At 42.8% G+C, this 20,194-nt stretch overlaps 1 protein-coding gene across 1 annotated transcript in view; it reads right to left on the reverse strand.

Moving 5' to 3' along the window:
- Positions 1–19,828, reverse strand: part of PAXBP1 (PAX3 and PAX7 binding protein 1) — a 43,724-nt gene extending 23,896 nt beyond the window's left edge. The window contains exons 1-7 of the mRNA XM_075910888.1: positions 19,291–19,828; positions 17,680–17,808; positions 13,849–14,025; positions 9,706–9,927; positions 8,973–9,076; positions 6,204–6,424; positions 5,099–5,288 (exon numbers count right to left, since the gene is read on the reverse strand). Coding sequence (XP_075767003.1) covers positions 5,099–5,288; positions 6,204–6,424; positions 8,973–9,076; positions 9,706–9,927; positions 13,849–14,025; positions 17,680–17,808; positions 19,291–19,768 — 1,521 coding nt within the window. The 5' untranslated portion in view covers positions 19,769–19,828. The remainder of the gene's footprint in view (positions 1–5,098; positions 5,289–6,203; positions 6,425–8,972; positions 9,077–9,705; positions 9,928–13,848; positions 14,026–17,679; positions 17,809–19,290) is intronic.
- Between the last annotated feature and the right edge of the window lie 366 nt (positions 19,829–20,194).

Raw genomic sequence — 20,194 nt, forward strand, 5'->3', positions numbered from 1 at the left:
ATGTCAAAATACAAAGGATGAATATGAATAAAACAAATACTTAGGGGCAAAATTAGAGAGGTGTAGGCACAAAATTAACTCAATCTAGCTAGAGACATGAAGGATAAGAAAACATTCTACAAATATATGAGATGCAAGAGGAAGACCAAGGACAGGCTAGGTCCATTGCTCAAAGAAGAGGGAAAAACAGTAACAGAAAATGTGGAAGTGGCAGAGGTGTTTAACTTTTGTGCAGGTTTTCAATAAGGTTGGTGGCAATTGGACACCTAACATAGTGAATGCTAGTGAAAATCTAGTAGGTTCAGAAGTTAAACTAGGAAAAGAACGAGTTAAAAATTACTTTAAAAAATTAGATGACTTCAAGTTACCAAAGCCTAATGAAATGTATCCTAGAATACTCAAGGAGTTGATTAAAGAGGTATCTTTAAAAAAAAGTCATGGAAGGCAGAAAAGATTCCAGAACACTGGAAATGGGAAAATTAAGCACCCATCTATAAAAAAGTAAATAAGGACAACCCAGGAAACTATAGACCAGTCAGCTTAACTTCTGTGCCAGGGAAGATAATGAAACAAATAACTAAGGAATCCATCTGCAAACATCTGGAAGATAAGGTGATAGATAACAGCAAGCATGGATTTGTCTAGAACAAAATCATGTCAAACTAACCTGATAGCATTTTTGATAGGATAACAATCCTTACGGATAAGGGGGAAGCGGTAGTCGTGATATACACAGACTTTAGTAAAGCATTTGATACAGTCTTGCATGACCTTATCAATAAGCTAAGGATATACAACATAGATGGGACTACTATAATGTGGGCGCATAACTGGCTGGATAACCGTTCTAAGAGTCAATGGTTCACAGTCATACTGAAAGGACATAAGTGGGATTCTGCAGGGATTAGTTTTGGGACTGGTTCTGTTCAATATCTTCATCAATGGCACAAAGTATGCTTATAAAGTTTGCAAATGATACCAAGCTAGGATGGGTTGCAAGTGCTTTGAAGGATAGGGTCATAATTGGAGTTGAACTGGACAAACTGAAGAAATGGTTTGAGGTAAATAGGATGAAGCTCAATAAGAACAAAAGCACAGTATTGCACTTAGGGAGAAAATGGAAAGTGACGGTCTTGGAAGGAATACTGCAAAAAGAGGTATGGGGGGTCATGTTGGATCACAATCCAAATATGAGTTAATTTAACTGTTGCAAAAAAAGCAAACATTCTGGGATGTATTAGCAGGAGTGTTGTAAACAAGACATGAGATATAATTCTTCCACTCTATTCTGCACTGACTTCAATTGGAGTACTGTGTCATGACACATTTCAGGAAAGATGTTGACAAACAAAAAACTCTAGAGAAGAGCAACAAAAATTATTATAAAGATTTAGAAAACATAAGGGAAGACTGAAAGAATTGGGTCTCTTTAGTCTGGAAAAGACAAGACATGATAGCAGCTTTCAAGTACCTAAAAGGGTGTTACGAGGAGGAAGAAATACATAAATAGTCTCCTTAACTTCTGATAGGATAGAATAAGCAGCAATAGACTTAAATTGCAGCAAGGAGGTTTAGGTTTCTGTCCTTCAGGGTGGTTAAGCACTGGAATAAATTGCCTAGGGAGGATGTGGAATCTCCATCATTGGAGATTTAAGAGCAGGTTAGACAAACACCTGTCATGGATGGGTCTAGGTTAGGGATAGGGAACCTTAGGCTCAGAGGCTAGATGCAGCCCCCAGCTTGCCTATATCTAGCCCCTGAGGCTCAGGGCTCCCCTCTTCTCCCAAGGGCCACGTTAGTGAGGGTTTGGTTGCTTCTCATTTGTTAGCAGCACCAACTCAAAAAAGGTTCCTTACTACTGGTCTAGGTAATACTTGGACCTGTGATGAGAGTAGAGGACTATACCTGATGACCTCGAGATTCCTTCCAGTTCTGTGACTCTACTTTACCCGAAAGCCTATGTGGCAGTCTAGACTGCACTTCAGTGTTCTGTGAAATACAATTCTGTCATATCTAAAAGCCTTTAATACTTTTAAATATGCCAAGTAAAAAAGTAAATAACTTGGAAGTATGTCTGTGGGGGAGGAGGGAATTAAAGAGGTAGAGAGACAGTAAGGAGACAAAAATCAATTTTTATAACTAAAATGTTCTCGTTATTCCAGGAATAAATCTATAATACCCACAAGATCTTCTAACATCTCTTTGCTCAATCTCCTGCTGAGGAAAAATGTGTTGTCATGACTCCATCGTGTGAGGTTTTCCTATAGTATCAGCATTAATGGGAAACTTAATAACCACAATCCTTTCTAGTTTCAGTGTTCTAGAAGATATGTCGGTATTATATTCTGTAATGTTTCTACAGTAGGGTGGTAAATGAACTTTATTATTATAAATTGGAGGGGGGGGGGGTTAAGAGAAATCAAGCAAACACGAGACACCTGAAGCCCAGAGCAACGTGAAACTAAATTCTGCATCTCCAAATTCAGACTGGAAATTCTACTGCTGCAATTCCATTTAAATAAAATGAAAGAAGTTTTAACAACCCAGTATGAAAATTCTGCAGTGTAGTTGCTCTTATGTTATTTTATGCTGCCCCATAGGTCTAGCTGTTGATGTGTTACTACAAAGACCTGTAACCCATTACAGATGTCTAAAAAATAGGCAGTGAATACCAGCACAAATTCTGTGGCCACATAATTAGGGAATACATAGAACCTTGTGAATACTTAAGGTTTCATCTGTATTTAAATATTACAGTCAAATTGTCTGTATTAGGCCCCAATTTTACAGCTCATTTTGTATAGGTGCATCTCTGTGGACTCTAACTGAAGCAAAGTCGCCTTTTTTCTCCCTTAACAAGTCATCTATTGAACATCCAGAGAGAGATGAGAACAGACAACGACATACTAAAGGAAGGCAGATTTAACAAATTCAAGTCTCAGGTACCTCCATCTATAGTAGAAAATCAATCAGTTTTTCCCAAAACAATCAGCAGCAACAGAGCCCTAAATCAATGTTACAATTCAGTTAAAAAAAAAAAAAAAAAAATCAGAAGGGTTTTGGTCCATTACTTGTTCAAAAGTCAGTTTTTAGTGTAGCCAGGCTAAGGTCCTGTACATAGTCAGAACAACACTAACACGACAGTGTGATTTAAGACTGATTTCATCTGCAAACCAGGAAAAAAATAAATAAACCTGGCATAAAACAAATTAAATGTCTACACTATGATTTGCAGTTATTTAAAAGTCAGTCTTGCAAAGAGTCACACATTTAATCTAGTACAATTCTGAACATAGACAAGGTCTAAGAAAAAAAGCCAAGTCTATATTTTATTTCGATTGTACTTTAGACACACAACAAATGAGGCAATAATAAGTTGTCAACTTCATTACCTAGAGTCACTTAATGTTACAGGTTCAAAAATGTTGCTTATGAATAAAGCACCATTGAGTATGACAGGTGAATCAAAAGAAAAATCCAGTGCATCTTCCACACTAGGGATGTTAAAATGCATATATTTAGGTAAATGTGTAATGGTTGAAAATTTCAGTGGTTAAATGTTTTCATGCAAGGGAAGGCGGCTCCCTATGAGCTGCGGGCCCCCAACCACACTGCAGAGCCAAGGGGAGGGAGGAACAAGCGGGGAGGTGGCTTAAAAGTGATGCGGGGAGCAGCGTGCAGGGAGAAATGGCTCCCAGATCCAGCTTAAAAGCCTGCTCCCCGCTCATACTGGTTCCAGCCTCCCCCATCCCTGCTGCTGCCTCTTGAAACAGAAGCAGCTGCGTGGGGAGGGAAAGGCTGAGTGTAATCATGTACATATTCATACCCCCTATTCCACACATCTCAGTTTTGAGAACCAAGATAGTTACTTAATCTTTAGTTTGTTTTAACTAGTTGATCACTGGTTTAAGTGTTAACATTGAAAAGATCAGATAAAGTCTCAACTGGCATTATTCCTTTGGGGGGCGGGGGGGAAGAAGAGTAATGTGTTTCAAGTGCTTACACAAAGAATGCTCAGAGGCATACAGCTTGATATGTAGTTGTGAAGATTCACTGTGCAAATGGAGGTTCTTTCAACAGTTCCATTGGCAACAGAAAGCATCTAACCTCACTACACTAAGAATCAACTGCTTTATCAACCTGAATGTTTGGTAGGTGTGAAGGAAACCATACAGCCAAAAAAGTAAGAGCTGCCACTTTCCCACTCCTAAATAGTCAGTTCTGTTAGCTGACGTAGTTTATGTAATAAATAGCTTCCTATTGCATATGAAATAGAAATAACTTTTAAGAAGATTGATAAAACCTGCATCTATCTATGCTCTCTCCTCCATATCACAATTCACTTGTGTAATGTACACAGACCATAAGATTGTTAGCATCTAATCTTTTTACTGATTTTAACTGCAGTAAAAAGGATTAATACTAATGTTTAAGAAAGTATAAAGGATATTTCCATTATCTTAAATAGAAAATAAAATTCTTCCAAGTTAGAAGTATATAAAAGAGTAGCCCACAAAAAAACTTCTGAAAACTTCAGCAAGCTATATAGATTTTAAATCTTTTTCCAACCAAGTATATATCTGAACACTGCCAAATATTTTGAAGTGTCTAGCAGAAAATGTACAGGGGAGGAGGGGGGAAGCAGAAATAGAGTGTCATTCATTAAATGTTTTCAGAAAACATCAATGTTGCATCTAAACCTTTACCTCAAAGTAACCTAATAATTCACTGATAGTGGATACTAGTTTTATCCATTAACATGGCATCCAATCTGTGTGTATGAAAATGTTCAAGTAAACATAAAAAACCCAATTCTGTGAACATTCTTAAAAAAAAACACACACGTACATTTCAGTCAAGTAAACACACTTACATTCCAACTGGAAATACAGAAATCTATTATTCTGTAAGAGTGAGACTTCTCTTTATTAAGCTTAGTATGATAAAGTGATTTTTTCATCCCTTCTAAAAAACCAAATCTTCTGTTGTGTATGGGATTGGGTTTTTTTGGTAAGCACAAAGAGGCAAGAGTTTGGCATGTACTAAGCTTCCCTACTTCTGTTTTATTGAAAAGAAATTAATGTTTTTGCATTCTTACCTTTTCACTGAAACACTCAAGCAAGTCTTGGACATACCCTCGCATTTCTTGCAAAAATTTATACCGTTCACCAATACCCCCAGAAGACCCTTCTAATCGTTCAATTGCCTTGGTAGAGTCCTCTTGGTTTTGTTGATGTTTCTCATGTTGCTGCTGATTGGCTTTGTGCAGTTCTTGCATTGAATCCAACCTGAGGAACAACGGATAGATAACAAATTTACATTGAAAAGTCTATATAATGCGAACTGTTGAGATATTAAACTGTTTCAAAGTGAGTGTGTGGAAGTACCAAATCTGTATAAGAAAAATATTTTCAAGATACATTCACTACCTGTAGTTTATCAATGCCTTCTCCAGGTTGTATCAGCAAGGAGCATAGTTAAGTTATGATGGGCTAGACTGCAAGGTGCTAAGTACAGTCAACTCCTGTTAATCCCAACAGGAGTTGAAGGTGCTTAGAACCTTTTAAGACAGTCTTAAAAAATTAAAACCAAAGGCATTATGCTATATCTAGCAAGAAATATAGTCTATAATGTGGCCTTTATTATACTGCACTGATTAGACTTATTTCAGCTAATGGAAAGTTTTTAAGACAAGGGGCATACAAACCAGTTTTGATGACACTAAAAAAGTGTGGGCTGTTAATTTTCCAAGTATTTCTCACTGTTTTTGATACCTAACAGACTGAAATGTTTAAGCCCTAAAAAACTAAACAGATTTTAGCCTAAATGTAAGATATTTATGTATTCAAGAAAAAAAATGTGATTTACACACTTTATGAAAATGTTACTTGGTAAGCTAAACATCTCACTGTCCTTTCAATTCTTGACTACAAGATTTTTTTTTCAGTGTCCAGAAGCTGCAACTCAGATCTCTCTTCAACAAAATCAAACTGCCAAATTTTAAAAGCTTCGCTTCCACAGAAGAAATCCAGACTTTTGAATACATTTTCAATGTCATCTTCTTTGTGTTTTTTTTAAATGATGTGCCAAGTCAGTGGTTTTCCAGCGATGAAATTCTGCATTTGCTTGAGATTAAAGGATGCCTGAAGGAAGAGAAAGCTAGAGGACAAGTCTTTAAGTCTAAAAAAGATTGTCTGCCCTACCTGTCTTTAAGCTGTTTCTTTACCAAATCAATAGTAACAGGAGTCATCTCATTACTTGGAGTTTTGAAAGGAACTGTATTATCTGTTTTTTGAGACTTGGTCTCTGATGATCCATAGGCAGCATAAGTGTAAGGAATGCCATACGATGAACCATAAGGCATTGTCTGGTAAGAGTTCTGGTAGTACAGATTATTCACTTCAGTAGGCTGACTTGCTTGAACCTACAGAAATAAGACATGTAATACTCAAAATGATAATGACACTCCTTTTAAAAACACTGCTTTTTATAATTTAGTTTTGACATTTTATATGCAGAGGTAAAAATTCTTATAACCACAATACAGGCAGTCCCCGGGTTACGTACAAGATAGAGACTGTAGGTTTGTTCTTAAGTTGAATTTGTATGTAAGTCGGAACTGGTACATATTGTAGGGGAAACTCTAGCCAAACATTTCTCCAGAGCTGAGTTTTATTCTCCCACACCTCACTTCCCTCAGTCCTTTATTCTCAAGCTGAGGTGTCTGCTGAGAAAAGCCGCTCCGCGTCTCCCTGGTCTGCTGGGGGGGAGGGGCGCGCTAGCTTCACGTCTCCCTGGTCTGCTGGGGGGAAGCAGCTAGTGCGGGGTTGCCTCACCCCGTTTGTAAGTAGGGATCTGATGTAAGTCAGATCCATGTAACCTGGGGACTGCCTGTATTTCAAATGAATCATTTGAAAGATGGGAAAAGAGCCAAGATGCGTTCAGAGAATTATAGTGTACAGTAATTAAAAGGAATCTCTTCCATAGAGAATTTCTTAGCATGGTTATTCTTTGAAGTAATACTCATGGCATACTATTTGGCATGAGTTCTAGTTTCAGCAAGCCTGCAACACCAAATTACTAAATATCCTAGGCCAGCGTTCTTCACTGCAAGGCCCCCAAGCCAGAGGCAGCTTCCATGGACCCAAAGTGCGATTTCCTGTCAATGACAATCTATGGTGGCACAGTGGGGCTGCTGCTAAGGCAGGCTCCCTGCCTGCTCCTGCGATCCCCAGGGGGGACAGAGAACTGTGGCCAGTGGGAGTTGCGGGGGAGATGCCTGCAGAAAAAGACAGTTCACCAATACACATGCCACCTCCAGGCACTGTGTGGGGCCAGGGCCATCCAAAGTAAGTGCTACGCTCTTCTTCACCCCATATTCCCTCCTGGAGCCAGCACTTCATACCCCCTCCTCTACCCCTAATCCCAGCCCTCTCCCAGAGCCAGCCCCTCATACTCACTCCTGTAACCCAAGCCACTGCCCCAGCTTTGAGCCTGCTCCCAGAGCCAGCATCCTATACTTGCTACTGAACCCGACCCTCAATCCCAGTACAGAGCCCTCTCCTGCACCCAACCTCTCTCCCAGAGCTTATAACCCTCACTCCCTCCTGCACCTTAACTCCCTGCCCAAGACTCAGCCCAGAGCCCCCTGCCACACTGCAAACCCGTTGGCCCCAGCCCAAAGACCACATCCTCTCCCAACCTCCTGCCCCCAGTTTAGTCAAAGTGAGTGAGGGTGGAGGAAGAGTGAGTGAGTGAGGGGAAGGAGTGAGCAAGGCAGGACTTCAAGTAAGGGGCTCCCACACTGAATTTTTTTTGTTTGCCAAAGTTGTCCCCACTTCCAAAATACTGAAGAGCAATGTCCTAGGCTGTACTAATCTATGCTAATATATATTTACAACATGCCATGAAAGCTCCTTTAAATTAGGGATATTAGTGTGTACCCGTGTACATGAGCCTGGGCTCATCGGTTAACCCTCATGGTTACATGCACCACCCCACTACCCATGCTGCTGCCTCTGTCAGAGGCAGCAGGCTGGGATGGGTGTGAGGGGGAGGTGGGAGCTGGTGCGCACTGGCTCCCCACGTGCTGGCTCCTGCGAGACAGCAATGGTTACACGTTTACAAAAATAAATGCATTTTAACATCTCTATTATAAACCATTTTATACGTTTTAGAAAACAGCTTGCAAGGCCAAATAGTGTCCCCTTCCAACTCTGGGCCAGCTACCTCACCATTGTTGCAAAACTACTAATTGCAGCTACAACAAAACAATCCTAAAAAGATACTAAGTCTCCCAAAGAAATCACAGGTAGAGCTGTATAAATAAAATTTTCTTTTACTATGGTCAGCAAACTGAAAACTTCAGTCAGATGAAGTTTTTGTTGAACCCAAAATGAAACAATTTAAAAATAAAAGTAAATTATGAAAGGAAAATCTGAATGAAAAAAAATCAAAATGTTTTGTTTGAAAACATTTAATTTTGATACTTTTTTTATTGTGATTTTTACTCACCTCTTCCCACCAAGAGTTTGGTAAATCTGACATGAATTTGTAATTTTTTGATCAATATCTGATCTAGTCACATGCTTGACATAGCTCCTATTGAACTCAGTGGCAAAACTCACACTGACTTTAATGGCAACAGTATCAGGTCACATATACCTGCTTAACTTCTGGACAGAAAGAATACAAAGCTCTCCTCAGAACTTCATTACTTACTGGATCTTGTTAGCAGTTAAGTGTTGGTCAATGCTACCATAATGCTCATTCACCTTCCATAATGTATGGAAAGCAAGAGCAAAACAACCTGATAAAGTTACACCATTAATCTCATCAGATCAAGTTACACCAACCACTATAATACCGGTTTGATTTTGGGGACGTTTTAGTCAATATTTGCACTGAAGTTAAAAATCTTATACCTTTTTCAAAAGAATATACCATCTTTTATGAACTATTTGAATACATGCCTGAGGTATGTTAATTCCTTTACGTATCTGTTCCTGCTCCCATCGACTGAGTTCTTCATCCTGTTCCCCAGTTACAAGAGCTTCGTCATCACTTCCCTCAATACCTGAGCACACAAGGAAGACAAAAAAGATAAAAATGCATATACTGGATTTATACCACAGATAGTTCATTCCAGATTCCTACAGTTAAATTATGTAACCAATAGTCAGTAAAAACATCTTCTAATGCTTATTATATGCCTATGCAGTACAACCTTGCTTATCTTTCATGACTAGGAAATCCACAGTAAACTCATTTTGTGTGTTAGCTAGGAAATAAAATGAGGCATAAAACACATTTACATTTATTCATTTGACAATTAAAATATACTAAAAGTTCACAAAAATTTAGTAACATTAATAAAAGTTTGTATGAAACTGCAGAAAAGCACTGTGCTATTAAAATTTTGCTCTAAAGCAGAAAGGAGCCATTTTTGTGTGCAAACTGAGCTGTGTTTAACAGCTAGATTCTACTTGACCATAATTCCTTAAGATGCATCATTACAGTGTTATGCCACGGAGTTAAAATAAATGATTCTATGCTGAAGTGCATGTGGATTATGGTAAACCAGAACTCTATTAGTCACGCAGAACATTTTGTTTAAGGCTTGTAAAGGTCAGGGTGAGTAACCTTCAATGAAAAAAGTTTCTATATCTATTACATATGCTACCATCCTTTCAAAAAACATTTCACCTATTTCCTCTGCAATCTTTTGCCTTTGGGATTTTTCCTTCACTGAGAATACTATTCTTCTCTTCTCATCATCATCTTCATCATCACTGGCATCATTTTCATCTTCTCGAACCAGGCGGCCTTTACCCGGCTCATTGTCAATAGGCGTGAAGTCTCCAAGTTCCCGGGCCATTTGACGCTTTTTTCTAGCAGCATGAATAAAAGCAGCATCTGGGATTTCTCCTGGAAATACATGTTTACAAGATTAAACAGCCAACCATTGCACACAAACTCAGAGTAAGACATTTTGCTACCTGTCTACTGCCACACCAACTGATAAAAAGGGTACTGCAGACACATCACCTCTATTTGTTATCAGTTAGAAAAACATATGACTCCAGAAGCACTCTAAGCCTTTACACTGAGGCCTAAGAAAGCTCCCCCCTTCTACTCTTTGAGAAATTAATATAAAAGCCTAGCTGGTGTAACCCCTGCCTGTGGGGAAGGGAGGATTAGAGGGAGGGTGCTCTAGCCCAGCAGCAGGTGTGGGGGGGAAGCACTCCAGCCAGCCCCATCCTTAAATCAGTTAACTGGCTAAACAGTATGTTTAACCGGCTAACCAATTAAAAGGGATTTTACATCCTTAACACAAAATCTTATTTATGGCAGCTCTTTTCCCTTGCTCATGAGTTATTGATAACTAGGGAAGACAAAATTGTACTAATTTTCCAATAAAACAGCAATCCAAGGTTTATCAGCCTAGAATTCCTATTATTTTCACTACAGTAGTGCTAAACAAGTTTGGAACCCCAGAGGTTGAACCCACTTCAACAGGAGGTCCTGTTTTGTTTCCCTCACTGGTATGAAGCAGGATACTCTCTCTCCAGCATAGTTCCCTCTAAGCTGCGAGCTTGCGCGCACACAGAAAAAATTTCTACTCTGCCCACCTCCTAACCAGAGCTGTGCAGCAGCGTGGAAGGAGGCTGGTGATTGCTCTGGTGGCAGGGAGGCGGCTGCACCTGGCTAGGGCCAAGGAGCTGCATGGCACGCAGGCAGGCTGCTACTTCATCAGGCTGGGACCAGAGGAACTACTTGGCAGGACAGACTTCTGCTCCAGCCAGCCGGGGCTGGAGGAACCTCATGGTGGGCAGGCAGCTAGCACTGGGCTTTGGGGCCACAGGCGGGCAGGAGGGTTGCAGCCGCCAGGGGTTATGGCCATAGGTGGTCAGGGGGTTGTGTTGCTACTGCCAGGGGTTGGGGCCACAGGCGGGTTGCGGCTGCCAGGGGATTGGGGTTGAAGAGATTCTTCATTCCCATTATTAAAACAGAAAAGGGAAAGGTACCAAAAAAAATGAAGTGATCAGAGTTGAGAAGAGATTGTGAATATTAAGACCTCTTGCCGTAGTGTATATTCTGAATGAATTGATCACTGCCCAAGAAACCAAGCCATAAGCAAGTCTGGAGCTAAAAAATGTACTGTGTCTTTTATTGCAGTCTTGAAGTGTAGGAGGTACTGTGTATAGCGAGCTGGAGGAGAGAAGGTAGGACTATTGCAGTTTGCTTTAATCTGTGCCTACATATGCGGATATATTGCCTGAAGTCACACAGGAAGTTACTGACTACATGCCTCAGTTTCCCTGTCTATAACAGAGACACTGTCCCTCAAAAGTGTCACAGGTGGTTTGGGATGCCTTGTTCATTTAATGTGGGTGAAGTGGCATGAAACTTCCAGCGCAAAGGGGAAACACTTATCTGCTACACTGAGTGCCTAATCTCACCTTAGTAGGTCAAGCTATGGGCTTCCTCCCCATTGCCAAAGCACCAAATGTATATCTACGCCACACCTACCCTCAGCTTCACACCCTCATGCCTGAAGCTGCAAGAAAGGGGAAGCACAAAGCTGCTCCTTTGGCAGAGGAATTCTTCCATGAGTGGGTGCCACAGTGGCACACACCCAAACAAGTGTATATGACCTCATTGTTGGTGCACAAGACAAAACTCACACCACTTATGGATGGAAAAAACTTAGAGGGAACACTGCTCCCCAGGAACCCTGGCTATGTCTACACTACCCCGCTAGTTCGAACTAGCGGGGTAATGTAGGCATACCGCACTTGCAAATGAAGCCCGGGATTTGAATTTCCCGGGCTTCATTTGCATAAGCGGGGAGCCGCCATTTTTAAAACCCTGCTGGTTCGAACCAGCGGGATTTTAAAAATGGCGGCTCCCCGCTTATGCAAATGAAGCCCGGGAAATTCAAATCCCGGGCTTCATTTGCAAGTGCGGTATGCCTACATTGCCCTCCTAATTCGAACTAGGAGGGTAGTGTAGACATTCCCAAACAGTGATAACACCGGTTTCCCTGCTGTGCTACCCTCAGCTCTGGGAAGATTGAGTGCATGTGAGAGTTTCCTCTACGGAGGTGGTCCCAGAGAAAGGGTAGCTTCTTAATGGAGTTTAGAGCTCAGTGGCTAGATTTCTCCATGCCCTGCCACTGCTCCCAGATCTTCTCATTTTGCTCAAGATTAAGACCAGGTCTTCATTAGATCCAGGAGGGTGGGTTAACGTATGCAACTCCAGATACGTAAAATACATAGCTAGAGTTGGCTTACCTTAAGATGAGCATGGCACCATCTTCACAATTGGAAGCAGATAGGAGCAAATGCTCCCATCAGCTTCCCTTACTCCTCGTGACTGGCGAGGATACTGGTGTGGACTGGAGCCACCCTCAGCGTTTGATTTAGCAGGTTTTAACTAGACCCGCTAAATCAAACACCAGAAGATCAATATCTGGGGCAGCAAGTGAAGACATGGCCCTTCAGAAAGATTACCATAGAACGTGACACAGTAGGCCAGAGATAGTAAGGAAAGATGGGTGAATAAGGGAAACAAGAAGGCAGACATGACTGAAAACTCGTTATAAGCAGTCACAGTTTCCTGTATATTATGAAGGGAAATTTTTGTTTGGAAAATTCAGCCACCTATTTTCAGTAAACATATTTAAAACATTAATTCCAGTTCTCAATATTATAGATTAAGATATTCCTCTCACTTAAATAAGAATATGCTAGAACCAGTAATGTGTTTAGATATGAAGTTATCTTAAGTGTATCCACTGTATTAGTTTGCTATTTTCTTCTAAAAACAAAGCAAGTTAATTTGGTATGTTGACTGGAGAAATTTTTTTCTAACAGGTATAAGTATCAAAGATTTTTTCCCTCTACTTCATATCTATGCCTGCAGGATCCAAGGTTGTTTGTGGTTTATGAGCATGCAGGCAACAACCTTATTCCCCAGACAAAAAGTTTCCTTAAATGCAAGTTTAATAGTTATTAAATTCATGAAGAATAATATTTCAAACTAATTTCTTTGGTCCCTAGGGTCTCAAGAAAATTTGATTAAATAGAATAAAAAATATTAATAGTATTCAAGACACTCAAATAGGGGATCAAAAGAGTAAGAACATTTTCTGGTGCCTATTAAAAATTATGCCAATCTGCACCCTAAGGTTACTTAGAGAATTACTGGATTAAAAATAGAGATCGATATTCCAGAGTTTTAGAAAAACCAAATGCTTTATCTAGAAGGGATGTTTATTTAGTTTTTTAAAGTCTACAGTATACAGTTTAAACTATGCTTCATTTTGATTTATTTTGAAATATTATCCCCTGAACATGGATCTTGAAGGAATTCATATATATATATGCCTAACTTACAAAAATACCCAAAAGCTTCAGAGGGTAGCTGAGTTAGTCTATATAGGATAAACTTTAAAGACTAACAAAACAGACTATTTGTTGTTTTTTAAGTGCTAGCAAACTATTTGTTGTTTTTTAAAAATATTTTGTTATCCTTTGTTCTCAACATCCAACATAAAACTTGCTATTTAATTTTGTAGTATTAGAGTACTATTTTAGGTCTTAAATGAATGAGTTCAGTATTCACAGTTCTTCAAAAACAGTGTGCAATTATATTCTTCCACTGGGCCAAAAGTATATGGATGAACTTTGGAAAGTGGACACTTCCATTCCAGTTTTCATTTCTAGTTTCTATTTGAGGGTCTGAAAAGTACTGAGTTTGGGAAGAATGCATACAGTTGACATTCCAAGTGTTAGAGACAACATTTCTAAACCCATTAAATTAAATTTACTATAAAGTTCAAACCTGGACGGAGAACATTCAGAGATGACAGAGCACTTGAAAAAGCTCCCCCAGTTTTAGGTTTTTCTTCTTCCTTTTCACTTTCAACTTCCATCTCTTCTTCACCTTGTTCACTGTTTGCAGTCCCATCTTCTTGGTTTGCATCCTTCACCTGTCCTGTTTTTTCTATGGGCTGTTCAACTTTGAGAGAGAAGCATATACTTCAGTTTCCTTTTGTGATAAAAATTTAAAGCACACTTTTAAAGAATACCACCAGATATGCATTCCTTACCTTTAAGCCAGCAATCTAAAGCAAGGTACAGACAATTACAATAATTTTTAACTATTGATCTTACATCCTATGTTTTAGTTTCAATAAAAAAAAACTAGGGATTCGTGATGTTAAGTTTCAATTAATCAGCTAATCAATTGATAAGGGGGCACTCACTATCCTGCTGAGCCTCTCCCTTTGAAATGCACAAGAGACAAGGGGGGCTCCTGTACATTTCAAAGGGAGAGAGGCAAAGGGGACCTGTGCCAGCAGGGACCAAAGCAGTCCCCGCTGGCGAAGGTTCCCCTCTGTGCCTGTTCCTTTGAAATATACAAGAGCTGCCTGTGGCTCTTGTATTTTTCAAAGGGAGAGGAGCAGCAGTCGGACAGGAACAGGCAGGAGTGGGACTGTTTCAATCCCCACTTGGGCCGTTTTCCCACTGCCCTCTGCTCCCTGTGCAGACGGTGTTGGGGGGAAGGAAGAACTGGCTTTTAAGCCAGCTCCCTCTAGCACTTGTTCATGCTCCGCACCCTTGCTGCCTCTCTCTGATAGAAGCAGCAAGGCAGGAAAGGGGGGTGGAATCGACTAGTTGAGTTTCTACTTGACTACCCAATAAGCATTTTCCTATCAGGTAGTCAACTAGTCATTTACATCCCTACTAGGGATATAAATGGTTAACTGGTGAGCATCACTCTTAATGGCTGATGCTTACTGGTTCCAGTTAAGCAGTGGGGGCTGAAGCAGCTCCTTGCCTACCATGGGCAGGGGGCTGCTCCAGCTCCACAGGGTCAGCTACAGACAGAGGCCGCTTTGGACTCTGGAGCAGACCCTGTGGTGTTCCCAGTAGAGGGGGAGGCAGAAGCAGGGAATGCTCCAGCCCCCTTAGATACCAGGTACATGTGAAGTAACTTTCCATTTAACTGGTAAACCAATCACACGGCTGTAGATAACCCTGAATAGAAGGAGGATATCCGTGGATTTGCAGGGCTCTACGGGCATGTCTAGACTACATGGCTCCGTCGACAGAGCCATGTAGATTTGTTTACTCAAAGGGAAATGAAGCGGCAATTTAAATAATCGTCGCTTCATTTAAATTAAAATGGCTGCTGTGTTGTTCCGATCAGCTGTTTGGCAGCACAGTGCTGTTTGGCGGCACAGTATGGACGCTCCGCGGTCGACATCAAAGGCATTTGTCGACCTCCCCAGTAAACCTCATCCCACGAGGCATAACAGGGAGGTTGACAAATGCCTTTGTCAACCGTGGAGCGTCCAGACTACAGCGCTGTGCCGCCAAACAGCCGATCGGCGCAGCCATTTTAATTTAAATCGCAGTTTCATTTCCCTTTGTCTACAACCCTAATCCACATGGCTCCGTCGTACCCTAATTGTAAAATCACAAACATGCATTCATCTTCTCAACACTTCTGTGAGGTAGAGTAATATTACTTCTATTCCACAACAGGCACAGAGGCACTGTCAGAAATACATACTCGTTTGGGTGCCCAAATGGGAGATGCCTATAGCCTGAATTTCAGAGAATTTAACATTTCATAGCTCTTTATTTCTTCAGAGCATTGACTTCAGTTGCAGTTGAGTGCACTCAGTATTTCTGCAAATCCAACCCCAACTTCACAAGATGGGCACCAAAAAAAGTGAACACACAATGACCATCCGTGAAAAACTTTGGTTTAGTTGTCCTGCCTCAACACCACATAGCTACTCTGTGGCAAAGGCTGGAATAAAATCCAGTTCTTCACAGTTCCATTCAACAGAGTACACTACAAAATAGGGATGTTAATAAATGTTTATTTTTGTAAACGCATAACCACTAAATTTTTTAGCAGTTATACATTTACATGTGGGGGGGGGGGGAGGTGGAACACAGAGGCAGTAGGGGCAGCAGCTCCACAGAAGCCAGTATGCAAGGGGAGCCAACTTAAAAGCTGGCTCCCGCCTCTCCCTCCTCCCGCTGCCCGATACAGAGGTAGAGAAGGGGGGAGGGGAATGTGTAATTGTGCAGGTTAACCAATGAGTCCAGGGAGGTTAACCTGCACCCATCAAGAAAAAAAAAAATCTTTTTTCTTCCTGTAGTTCCCCCCCTTATTCACTACATCCACCTCAAGATGAGCGGATAGAGGCCTGTCCAAGGTCCTGTAAAGAATATACCCTGCTACATTGTCTGCCATTAATTAGGCAGGAGTCCCAAAGACAACAGACTTATTAGCTATACAAACATGATTGACTCCCTAAGCAAGTTGTGTGCACTAAGTAAGGCAGAGATTCCAAGGGGAAGACAGAGAGGGGATGATCACGTAATTAAAAACTATCATTACTACACACACAGGGGCCAAATGAAGGTTGCTCACGCAACTGTCATTCTAGCATTGACTCATTTTTGAGTGCTTGACTTAAAAAAAAATCTCATTAAGGGAATATTTATAAACATGTATCTTCCTAGGGTTTTTGAAAAAATAGAAATTCTACCATATTAAACCATGCCAAGTCTTACATGATACATAAACAGAGCACAAACTTTCACATCATAGATCTCTCTCATCTAAGCTAACAGTAACTGATAAGCATAGTAGCTTGCCATCCTCTATATGGGCCAGCTATTATAGGGAAATGAAGCATACACTTTACCAGCAAGCCTCAGTTATTAGCTGACAACAGGAATGCTGAAACTCAATAAACCTAGGTTCTATTCAAGCTTCTAAGGAGTGTGCACTCTAAAGATTAGAAAGCTGATTAACCTGCTGGAGGAAGGATTGGACATCTCAATGTGCCTTACCTCCCCATGCTCATTGTTCAGATCCTTGTTTTGGAACACACTATGGATGTTAAAATGTGGGTAATTGTGTCAACATGTAACCACTGAAAACTCATGCATGCATCCACAGCCAGGTCCTCATGCGTACTGGTTTCTGCCTGCCACCACACGCTGCTGCCTCTGTATCAGAGGCAGCAGTGCGAAGTGGCAGCTGGATATGGGGCACGAGTCTGCATATAACCATGAAAATTAATCGACAAGCCCAGGCTTATCGGTTAACCATTTACATGATTATATGGTCACATCCCTAGAACACACAGTTGTAGGTCACTTCTGATATAGGCTCTTAATATACGGAACTCCACTCTGCCAATCCTGCAATAATTTTTCCTTCATTTTAATGCTCTCAGCACTCAAGTCGAGAGGACACATCCTAGCAGAGCAATGCTAGATCCAAGCTCTAGCTGTCAGAAAGCAGAAGTACAGCATTATTTAAAGACATGAGCATAGGCTTGGAAATTAAAAAAAACTTCTGAGTTTTAATCCTAGCTCTAATAAGGATTCACTGTGGAGCTTTCTTGTAAGGGTCCTCACCTCTCCACATTGATAAAAAGGGGATACATTTCACTTATGCCAAAAGGGTGTTCATGAAGGTTAATAAGATGCTTATACAGACTGTTCTGAATATATAAAGCACTCAAGGTTTTAAACTGCTCAGTCTCCCTACAGAATTGACAATGCATCTCTAATACAAGTCATTTTTATGAACAGTATTTAATCTCTCAGTTAATGTTACTAATAGCTTTGCAATTACCATCTGATGGAGAATTGACTTCTGTTTTAACCTTTGATTTTTCAAGATCTTCTTTGTACTCTTTCTTCAGTAGCTTTACTATCTTTTTGCTGTAACTTGATTTTTTCACTTTAAAAACTTCTTCGGTTTCTTTAAGACAAATCAAAAAACATTTAGTGACTTGAGAACAAACTGGTCAGCTACAATTCACAAAAATATTTACCATCTGTCAAGCCTTTTCACATGGTGCACAGCACAACCGCATATTAGTTACAAACAAAAGAATCCCACACATCTAAATTCCAAAATGTAACATACAAGACCTATAAAAGTTTTGATAAGTAGGCACTGCAGCAGCATATGTTTTCAGTAGAGATGTTAGATATCGTATAATTGAATAGTTGTGTAACAGCATAAAATATTATTGGTTAAACCATTCACTGGTCCCAGGATGCGGGACTGGCAGCCAGAGAGGCACCTGCATGGGTGGCAGCAGCCCCTGTCCGTGGGAGGTCCAAGCACCTGCTTGTGGGGGGTTTGAGGCGGCAGCAGCAGCAGAGGTAAGTGCAGAGCTGGTGCTGCAGGGAACCAGTTTTTAAGCCATCTCCCCTCAGCACCAGCTCCATCCTAAACCCCCGCTCCCCCCCCCCCCCCCCGCTGTCACTGTAGGAGGCAGCAAGGGGAAGCAGGGGGCGTCCATGGGAGCTAGCTTCAAAGCTGGCTTGCCATGCCTATTTACTTCTGCTTGCCCCCCTTACCCTCTGCACTGTTGTGTCTCTATCAGCAGAGGAGGGCAGGTAGGCTGATCTGGTGCTTGTGGGGAGCCTACTTAAAGCCAACTCCTCATGGGCACCGGCTCCCGCTCCCCCCTCCTTGCAGCCTCAGATACAGATGCAACAGGCATGTGGGTGAACTGAATTAACCAGTAAGCCCAGGCTTATCAGTTAATTGTTTATTTGCTAACAACCCTAGTTATAATTTTATCATAAGCCTTGTGATAATAAGTGTTCTTCTTGAAGTCCAAGCCCCTAAAATCACATCAATACATGATAATTTCATCTTTTATTAAGAAAACATTCCTTGCACTCTTGGTTGCAGAGTAAAACATAAAAATAAGCCCGCCATTGCATCTTACGGGCTCCAGATCAGAAGGCAAATGAGAAAACCATGAAGCGCACTTTTAATATAAACGTTAAAACAAAAATTGAAGACACCTTATCACTCATTTTATATCTTAAACAACATACGGTGAATCGCTATGACAGCCCCCTTTAAGCGCTAGCTTTCCTTTACACCCGGTCTTTATTGGCGAAAATGTTCAACATTTTGCCTCAACATAAACCGCAGTAGGTAAAGTTCATTGTCACACGTGCCCAGCCTCAGCGCAGCACCCCCAGGGCCCGCTGGGGAAGGGAAAACCAGGGCCTGTATCGGTAAAGAGAGGCGGGGGGAGTTGACCTAGCAGCCCGACAGGCCGTCTCCCCGCCCAGCTCAACCCGATTCGCCTGCAGGGCCAGGCCCGGGGCACAGGCCGGCATGCGGCCGGGAAGGGTGGCAGCCTGCTGCCGTGCCGGTGCGCGGGGGACACCGCCCCCCAGGGGCTGGCCGCGTGCAGCCAGGGGCCCCGCTCACCTTCCTCCTCGTCCTGGAAGCTGAGCAGACTGGCCCGCGGCGCCTCTTTGTTCTCCCGCAGCCGCTTCCGCTCCTTGGCCCGCGCGGCCCCGGGCAGCCCGTTTCCCTGCTGTGGCGGCGGCGGTGGCGGCGGCGGCAGCAGCAGCGGCGGCGGCGCGGCCAGGGCGGGAGCGAGACCCAGGCCTAGGCCGCTCCCCGCCCCGTAGCCCGCGAGGGCGGGGACGGCGAGGGGGACGCAGCCGGTGGGGAGCGGCAGGAGCGGCGCCGCGGGGGTCATGGCGGCCTCGTCGGGCCCGTCCGCCCCCAGCAGCGGCTCCTCGTCCCGCTCCTCGTCCTCCTCCTCCGACTCGTTCCGCTTCCGCACGTTCACCCGCCGCGCCTTGCGGAACATCCCGCCGGGCCCGGCACCGCGCAGCCCCGAACCTCGCACCGCCGCAGCGCGCCGCGGCCCAGCCCCGGCTCCCCCGCCCCGCAGCATGATAACCCGGGAGCCACAGCGCCGCCTGCCGGCCCGCCCGCTCACCTCCAGCGGCCGCCAGGGGAAGCGACCGCGCGCCGCGCCATAGAGTGCCGCGCCCGGCCAGCCGGCCTCGCGCAAACCATAGAGAGCGGGACCAGAGCGCCCGCTCGCGGCTGCTCAGCCGCCGCCATCTTGTGTGAGCGGGGAAACGGAGGAAAGGGGCGATCACGTGTCCGCCGCGGCGGCCTAGATTCCCAGGGCCGAGAAGGGGATGCGCGCGGGCGGTGGGGGCGGGGGTGTGACACTACGGAAGCGCTGTGAGAATGGTGGACACTTGACTCCCATTGGCTGCCGCGGCGCTGCCCGAGACTCGCTTGGAGCGTTGGGGGTTGGGCGGGGGAGCTGGGTTTAGTGCCAGTGGAGAGCGCGCGCCCCTTCCCTCCC

The sequence above is a fragment of the Pelodiscus sinensis genome, chromosome 1 (assembly GCF_049634645.1).
Source record: "Pelodiscus sinensis isolate JC-2024 chromosome 1, ASM4963464v1, whole genome shotgun sequence".
NCBI lineage: Eukaryota > Metazoa > Chordata > Testudines > Trionychidae > Pelodiscus > Pelodiscus sinensis.